Below are 9825 nucleotides of genomic sequence, written 5' to 3' on the forward strand. Positions count from 1 at the left end.
GCAAACTGGACCGCTACATTTAAAAGAATGAAAGTAGAACACTCCCTAACACCATACACAAAAATAAGCTCAAAAGGCATTAGAAAACTAAATGTAAGACCGGGCACTGTAATACTCTTAGAGGAAAACATAGGAAGAACACTCTTTGACCAAAATCACAGCAAGATCTTTTTTGATCCACCTCCTAGAGTAATGGAAATAAAAACAAAAATAAACAAATGGGACCTAATGAAACTTAAGAGCTTTTGCAAATCAAAGGAAACTACAAAGAAGACGAAAAGACAACCCTCAGAATGGGAGAAAATATTTGCAAATGAATCAATGGACAAAGGATTAATTTCCAAAATATACAAACAGCTCATGCAGCTCAATATTAAAAAAACAACCCAATCCAAAAGTGGGCAGAAGACCTAAGTAGACATTTTTCCAAAGAAGACATAGAGATGGCTAAGAAGCACATGAAAAGCTGCTCAACATGGCTAAGTTAGAATGGGCTAAGAAGCACATGAAAAGCTGCTCAACATCACCAGTTAGAATGGGCATCATCAGAAAATCTACAAACAGCAAATGCTGGAGAGGGTGTGGAGAAAAGGGAACCCTCTTGGCCCTGTTGGTGGGAATGTAAATTGATACAGCCACTATGGAGAACAGTATGGAGTTTCCTTAAAAAACTAAAAATAGAATTACCATTTGACCCAGCAATCCCACTACTGGGTATATACCCAGAAAAAAATGTAATTCAAGAAGACACATGCACCCCAGTGTTCATTTCAGCACTATTTACAATAGCCAGGTCGTGGAAGCAGCCTAAATGCCCATCAACAGACGAGTGGATAAAGAAGATGTGGTACATGTATACAATGGAATATTACTCAGCCATGGAAAGGAACGAAACTGGGTCATTTGTAGAGACATGGATGGTTCTAGAGACTGTCATATAGAGTGAAGTAAGTCAGAAAGAGAAAAACAAATATCGTATATTAATGCATATATGTGGAACCTAGAAAAATGGTACAGTTGAACTGGTTTGCCGGGCAGAAATAGAGACAAAGATGTGGAGAACAAACATATGGACACCAAGCGGGGAAAGTGGTGGGGAGGGGACTGGTGGTGGTGTGATGAATTGGGAGATTGGGGTTGACATATATACACTAATATATATAAAATGTATAAGAACCTGCTCTATAAAAAAATAAACTTCTACAATTCAAAAAAAAGAGAGTAGTTTGAAGACTGCAGGAACATCCTAGGTAAAAATGGAAATTAAGATGTGAACTACAGCACTAGGAAGAGCATGGAAAGATAGATTCGGGGGAACCTGTTTGTGTGGATGAAGAGGAGAAGGCATATGATTTAGATATGTCCTACTTGGGGCTGAGTAAATGGTTATGACATTTGCACAGTTAGGAAGTGAGAAAAATCAGGTTAGTCAACATGTTGGCACAGTGACTGAGGAAGAGAGAATAAGTAACAGGCTCTTTTTTTAGAAAGAAATAGTTCCTTTTCTATAGGTTCTGTTTTAGACATGTAGTGCTTGAGATGCTTTAGGGGATATTATGTGAAAAGGTCTTGCATTCAGTTATACAACTGTGTTAATGCACTATGTTAATAAATGTTTTATCCTGCTTTTAAAACTAAAAAAAAAAAGGAATAGACACAGTTAAGTTTTCACATGTACTGTTGATGTTCTAGATCACCTTCAGGAAGTTGGTTTAACAAAAACTTATGTTTGCCTCTGAAAAAAGTAAGAAATTCCATTGTCCAGCATCCTAGCTGTAACACAATGAGCAATTTCTTTTATAAGTAATATAAAATGTGAGATAATATTTGGATGTTAAATTTCAAATGTCTCCTCCAGAGTAACATTTACTGCCATGTATTCATTTTTCCTTCTCTTCCAGTTGAAAGAATTCAGAGTCAGTGGGATGAAGTACAGGAACACCTTCAGAACCGGAGGCAACAGTTGAATGAAATGTTAAAAGATTCAACACAATGGCTAGAAGCTAAGGAAGAAGCTCAGCAGGTCTTGGGGCAGGTCAGAGCCAAGCTTGAGTCGTGGAAGGAGGGCCCCGACACAATGGATGCAATCCAAAGGAAAATCACAGAAACCAAGGTTAGTATCAAAGATGTGTTCTTAAAATAAAATACACTGGATAAAATTATACCATGGATTAAAACCTACTGATTTTTAATGTTAATTTATGAAAAGAAAGCAAGCTGAAATGAACAGCAGTCTTTGCAGTCAAAGTAAAGTAGAGATCAGAGGAAAATTGATGGCTAATATCAATGTTAAAATTAATTTTGTTTAATAAATTAGATACAATGGTGTGGTTTTCACATTGCATCACCTTTTAAGATCACTTCAGAATTGTTGCATGTACTTCTGTAGTATCATGAAGTCAATCAGACGGACTTAATTCCTTCTTAGAAAAAGTAACAGGTCTACTCCTTCCGACTTTATTTGAGGGCACTGAATGGAGAAGGGAAGGGTGGATATGAGAGTAAGGTAGGGATAAGGTGTACTCTCACTTCGTCCTCCCACTTTCTGACCTCCAGCCCAGCTTCCCTTCTTTCTCTTCCTTTTCTTCTTCTTCCTCTCTCCCCCTGCCCCAAACTTCATCATATATTTGTCCACCTAATAATCTAGAACTTTTCAAGATAAATGAAACAGAAAAAGGAAAGGAAAGGAAATTTGTTTGACTATGTATTATCAAGCACCACGCATGGTACTTTATAAATATTGAATCCTTTCAAACCTCATATTTATAGGTCAGTTTGGAAAGACCTTAAATGCTAAACAATAGGTAGTCCTTAGGGGATTTTAAGCAGAGAAGTGGCGTAGTGAGAACTTGATCACATTGATGAAAACACTCTATAGGGTTTTTTTCTGGTAGGAAAAGGCCTTCTGCTAAACAAGTATTTGAATCTCAAATTGCCTACGTCATCTGAGAAAAAAGCCATATAGTTTTCTTGCGTGGAATGGCTCCCGTTTCTAAATTAATCATTGTGTAGACTATGCTAAGCCACATAGCATATTTATTTACACTAGGTTTATTTGAAAAATAAACCCTGAAATCTCAGTAGCTGAATACAATGGTGATTAATTCCTTGGTTGTGTCATAGTTCAGTAGAGGTCAAAGGACCCTTCTTGGGAGCTCTCCCCTAAATGGTGACTTGGGGGTCCAGACTTTTCTAATTTTATCAAACCATAATTTTAAAATTTTAAAATCATGGCTTCATCGCAGAAGAGTAAGAGAGAATGTGGTCAAGACATGGGGTTTTATGGCCAGGCCTCGAGATTATGGACATCACTTCCACCCAAAACCCATTGACCAGAACTTGTTCCCAATTTAATTTCAGGCAGAATAAATAGGAATAATGAACTAGTGAGCTTTTAGCCAGTCCTTGTCATAGCTAGTTTTCCAAAGGGTCTGAACAGCAATGAGGACAGGATTTTTATTATATGACAAGAATGTTAGAAAGCCACATAGGATTTTACAGACTTATCAGTACCTTTGTTGGAGGCAACATCTAGATGAATAAAAATTCTCTCTTTCACAAGATACTTTTTGCCACTAAGATTTTCTCCCTTTGATGAGCATAGATGAATTAGGAATTTCCAATGATGGTTTTTCCAATTTTTCACTTGACTATGTGAAACATAGAATCCATGTGGTTATCCTTGAGGGTTCTGGTCTTATCCGTCATGTACTCAGTATGTTATGCTATTTCTTTTTTCCTCTCAAAAATTTAGGGTTCTATGAATCTAGCGGATCATAGAACAAAGTGGTTAACTGGTCAGGAGGAATTACCAGGGAAAAATCATTTGGATTGGACCCTCGAGTTAGATGAGGGAAAGGAGAGATGAGAGGCATATAGAGACAGAGTTGATCAGGACAACAAGACTCTGAAATTTGGCAATTGAGAAATACTCTTCTTTTTTTTTTTTTTTTTTTTTTTTTTTTTTTTTGGGGTACGCGGGCCTCTCACTGCTGTGGCCTCTCCCGTTGCGGAGCACAGGCTCCGGACGCGCAGGCTCAGCGGCCATGGCTCACGGGCCCAGCCTCTTCGCGGCATGTGGGATCTTCCCAGACCCGGGCACGAACCCGTGTCCCCTGCATTGGCAGGCAGACTCTCAACCACTGCGCCACCAGGGAAGCCCGAGAAATACTCTTAAAACATACAGGAATCCTAAAGTGATAGCAAGAATGATTTGGCTTTAATAGCTTTTGGAAAAGCAAGGAGCTTTAAATAAGAGACAGAAAGAGTTGCAAAAGAAAATATGAAAGGAGGAAACAAAATTTTTTCATCAAAATGAGTAAGGTGTTTTGGACACCTAAAACAAAGACAAGATTGTATTATAATTGCTATCCTTGTCAAACTTTTGAAATAAAAATTTGCTTTTGAATAGTCCATCTAAAACTGCATCTTAAAAATGGCTCAGCCATTATCTTTCGAAACTTATGTTTTTGTTTGTGTTATATGTTTAGGAATTTAATGATATATATTGCTGTAACTTCAGTGTAAGTTCCTAACATAAATAAAGAAGACTAAAGCTGTAATTTTCCTGTCCATTTCCTAAATGACATATGCTAAAAATAAAAGTAATACTAGCCCTAATACTAACATTTAGTGAGTACTTGGCTATTTGTCAAAAACTGTGCTAACTAACTAGGCTTCACATATATTGGCTTATTTCATCCTCCCAAACACTTTCCATGAAAAGTACTATTATTGTTCCCTGTTTACAGATAAGTAAATTGAAAGCCTAGAGAAGTTCAGTAACTCCTCTTTAAAAGCAGCAGAGTTGGGATATGAATGCATAGCAATTACTCTTTTTTTTTTTTACATCTTTATTGGAGTATAATTGCTTCACAATGGTGTGTTAGTTTCTGCTTCATAACAAAGTGAATCAGCTATACATATACATATGTCCCCATATCTCTCCCTCTTTTGTAAACGACCTCACAGATTTCCTCCTTAACCCGTTGTTTGTGTGGCTGAAACAAATCAAGAAAATACCGGTGAGGATCAGAAAGGGAGACCATTGTAGTTGTGAACTGACAAATAAGATTATATTACTGATAAGCCAACAGGTGGAAAATGAAAGCAGTGAAACAGTATACCAGGGAGAAGTTTTCATATTTTGTTTTACTGTGAAAAACTAAAAAGATAATTGCAAATTGTATTCCATTTTTAATGAAACTACAATGTTTAATTCTTATAAAAGGAGCCTTATGAAGTCAGGGAAACTTATAAAGTGGAGGGCTGCCTTTATGTCTAATGTGTTATCATTCCTGAATGATACTAGCTGGCTTACCACTTACAATTTTATTTGAGGAAGGAAGTGTGAAAATAGACATATTAGACAGTGTTTAATTTGACAAGGCTCTCCTTGCTCCACGAATTCTTTCTTAGTCTGTGTGTCTAGGGTTAACAAGAGAGCTGGTGAGCCTCGTAAGGCAGTCTCTATAGAATTGGAGAGCTGTGATTACAGCAGCCAGCCTCCTTTGGAGCAGCATCGCTGATGACTGCCCTCCCTGTGACAATGAAATGGTTCTCAAAGCCAACCACGAGCACTGTTACACTCTTTGAAAACTTAAACCAGTCACCATACCTGAGCTAAAGAAAAAATCACTCATAATTCTGATATTTTCATGATTCATAATTGCTAACCTCTGTCTATAATGTCTTCCATTTCTTTTTTTCTTTTTTTTCTTTTTTTTTGGCTGCACCAGACGGCTTAAGGGATTTTAGTTCCCCGACGAGAGAATGAACCCAGGCCCTTGGCAGTGAGAGCGTGGAGCCCTAACCACTGGACTGTCAGGGAATTCCCCTCTCTTCCATTTCTTATCTACGTATTTTTAATTGTCTTCATAATGTAGATAAAATTTTGAATTCTGATTTTAAAGTTAGTATTATATAAATATATATGTTGCTACATAACTTTTAATAATTATCATGTTTAATTGTAATATTTCATTAAGTTCCATCTTTCACCATTTCCCTACTAATTAGACATTTAGAAAACCTCCACTCTTGGTTAGAAAAAATAGTGGAGAAAAAAATTGGAATAACAACAGCCCCTTCACAAAGTAGAACTGAAATCTGAGATGGCATTTGGGAAAAGTCCATCTTGAAAGCATAGACAAGGTGGAAGGAGATAGCAACAGTAAGTATTTGGCAAAAGAATAGACTGTAGGTAGCCCATCGTGTCAATAATTAATGAGTAGATCATTAAATGATGCCCATAATGTATGTTTAGTTTCTTTCTTTCCTATATAACCCTTAATTTTTTGGAAACAAAAACGTAAGTTGAGTAAGTACTTGATTTTGTTAACTGCATGGCTTCATTTGCTCTTCTACATGGCCCTAGTAAAACAATAATGCTCTTTTGAGATAGAAAGACAGATATTAGGGGAAATCATACGGGATTTCCATCCTAATCAAAATGTCTGCCAAAAGGCTATGGCAGAATCCTATGAGAGATGATGCCATTTAACTTTCATAAGAGGTAAGATGGTATGCTTTTGGCATCTAAAACTGCCAGCAATGGTCATCATGGGATTTCTTTTATTTGGCAGAATCTTGGTTTATTTCACAACCTGTTTCCCAGGCTATTAAGATTGGTCCAAACTTGGCAGTGGATTCTGTGGAAAAATTATTTCTTGATGATTTTAAACTTTCTTTTCCAGTGTAGAGAGATTTACCCAGGCTCAGAATTTTCATTTATTTATTTCCCCCTTTCAGCCTTTGAAAGAGAAATTCCTTTTTTTGTCTCTCTTGTGATTGTTTTTCTGTCAAATTCAGCATAAAAGCTTTTCAAACGTGACGGCATTAGCTGTTTTGTGCTTGGCTGAGCTAAGAGTACATGAATTCAATAGAGAAGTGAAATCTTATTTGAGACTAGCTGATTTAGCTATATAATACTTAAAACTATCTGAGGTGAGAAACCCAATAATTTATCAAATTATTAAATAAAGATTTCCAAGGCTGCAAAATATCTGTCTTTTGAAGACATTCTTTAGGGAACTTGAAATGTAGATAGACTGTAATCATGTAATTAATTTTAAAAGTTGAACTTGTTATATGTAGTAAATCTGATATAGCTATTTGAGGTTTGCAAATTATTTTACCAGGAAAGAAACTAATCAGGGAGAACTTTTTTTTTTTTTCAAATATGGAATTAGAGCCTTGTCATTTTCAGTATTTGAGGGGATGGGTGGCATTAGATAGTATCCTTATCTACCAAAAAGATATATACAGTAATGGAAGCTAAATTCTCCTTCCACACATTTTATTTACTTTTTGGATGAGCACAAAATTAAATCAGCAAACTGACCCACCCTGGTAGTTTAAGGTTTGGATTTCTGATACAGTAATGAAAAACATTATCAGAAAACTTCCTAGGACCTGCGATTGTTTCATGTAGTTTCTTTATTCCCTTTTGTTCTCCCCTGAAGATCCCACATGATTAAGAAGAAAGAATCAATAATCTGATAGTCCTTTTCCTCCCAAAGTATGTATGAAGCTATTAAATTTCTCAAAGCACACAAACAGAGTGCTTCCTACATCACTGATAGAGCACAGGAAAAATAATGGGTGGTTTTCCAGGTACTGCTATAGTATGTAAATATTTAATGCAGAGTCACAAAGACTTGGATAGCATTATGCTCTGATTGCACCATATTTTGCCGCCTTTCCTTTTCACACTTTAACTTATTCCATGCTTGAAAATATAATGTGGCAACTCTGTAAATCCACTCCTCCATAAAAGCAGCAAATTGCAAAATTGTTAAAATTGCCTTTTCTAAACTCTGGAAATTAACCAGAGGTTGGCAACAATATGTAAACTACTGAACTTCTACTAAAAGTAGAACTACCATATGATCCAGCGATTCCACTCCTGTGTACATATCTGGAAAAAATGAAAACACTAATTTGAAAAGATACGTGCACCCCAGTATTCATAGCAGTGCTAATTATAATTACCAAGATATGGAAGCAACCCAAATGCCCATCAACAGATGAATGTATAAAGAAGATGTGGTATACACACACACACACACACACACACACACACACACACACACACACACATACATACAAACAATGAAATATTAGTCATGAAAAAGAATGAAATTCTTCCATTTGTAGCAGTGTGGATGGACCTAGAGAATATTATACTGAGTGAAATAAGCCAGACAGAGAAAGACAGATAGTGTGTATTACTTATATGTGGAATCTAAAAAATATTACAAATGAATGTATATGCAAAACAGAAACAGACTCACAGACTGAATGCTTTCCCCTGAGATCAGGAACAAGATAAAGGTGACTGCTCTCACCACTTCTATTTACCACGGTACTGGCAGTTCGGAATGGGAAAATAGGCAAGAAAAAATAGATAAAAATCATCCAGATTGGAAAGGAAGAAGTAAAACTATATCTATTTGCAGATGACATAATCTTGTATATAGATGATCCTAAGGAATACACTAAAAATGTAATTCAGCAAATTTGCAGGATCCAAGATCAAAATACAAAAATCAATTATTTTTCTATATACTAGCAATGAATAATCTGAACAATGAAATTCAGAAAATTTTTCCATTTATAATAGCAACAAAAAAATAAAATAATTAGGCATAAGAAAAATGCAACACTTTTCCGTTGACAACTACAATGCTGAAAGAATTTAAAGAAGATTTAAGTAAACGGAAAAGCATGCCATATTCCCAGATCAGAAAACTTAATATTATTAAGATAACAATATCCCCAAATGGATCTACAGACTCTATGCAGTTCTTATCAAAATCCTCACTAGTTTTTCTGTAGAAATCGACAAGTAGATCCTAAAATTCATACTGAAATGCAAGGGACAAAGAATAGCCAAAGCAACCTTGAAAAAAGCACAAAGTTGGAGGACACACAGTTCCTAATTTCAAAACTTACCAGAAAGCTACAGTAATCAAGACAGTGTGGTACTGACATCAGGGTAAACATATAGATCAATGAAACAAAATTGAAAGATCAGAACTAAATCCTTGCATTTATGGTCAATTGATTGTTGGCAAGAGTACCTAGACAATTCAAAGGGAAAAGAATATTTTTTCAAAAGTTCATGCTTGCATAACTAAATGTCCACATACAAAATAATGAAGTTTGACCCTACCTCACACTGTACAAAAAAATTAATTCAAAAATGGATCTTAGAGCTAGGTATAAGAACTAAAATATTAGAACTCTTATAAGACAACATAGGAGTAGAATGGGGCTTCCCTGGTGGCGCAGTGGTTGAGAGTACCCCGCCGATGCAGGGGACACAGGTTTGTGCCCCAGTCCGGGAAGATACCACATGCCACGGAGCGGCTGGGCCCATGAGCCATGGCCGCTGAGCCTGCGCGTCTGGAGCCTGTGCTCCGCAACGGGAGACGCCACAGCAGTGAGAGGCCCGTGTACCGGGGAAAAAAAAAAAAAAAAAAAAAAGAAAGCAGGAGTAGAATGAGTTAGGCAGTGTTTTCTTAGACATGACACCAAAAGCCAAAGTGACAAGAGAAAAAATACATAACTTGGACTTCATCAAAATTAAAAACTTTTGTGCTGCAAGCAATACCGTAAAGAGAGTAAAACGATAACCCACAGAATGGGAGAAAATATTTGCAAATCATATATCTGATAAGAGACTTGTATGCAGAATATATAAAGAACTCATAACTCAATAAGAACAAGAAAGACTCAATTATAAATCAGTAAAGGATTTTTTTTTTTTTTTTTTTTTTATTTTTTTTTTTTTTTTTTTTTTTTTTTTTATTTTTTTTTTAA

The 9825-nt window shown here is 36.1% G+C and overlaps 1 protein-coding gene across 1 annotated transcript in view; it reads left to right on the forward strand.

Annotated features, from left to right (window-relative positions):
• Positions 1 to 9825, forward strand: part of DMD (dystrophin) — a 1809438-nt gene that overhangs the window by 1224660 nt on the left and 574953 nt on the right. The window contains exon 51 of the mRNA XM_007456856.1: positions 1902 to 2113. Coding sequence (XP_007456918.1) covers positions 1902 to 2113 — 212 coding nt within the window. The remainder of the gene's footprint in view (positions 1 to 1901; positions 2114 to 9825) is intronic.

Source organism: Lipotes vexillifer, unplaced genomic scaffold (genome assembly GCF_000442215.2).
Source record: "Lipotes vexillifer unplaced genomic scaffold, Lipotes_vexillifer_v1.1 scaffold207, whole genome shotgun sequence".
Lineage (NCBI taxonomy): Eukaryota > Metazoa > Chordata > Mammalia > Artiodactyla > Lipotidae > Lipotes > Lipotes vexillifer.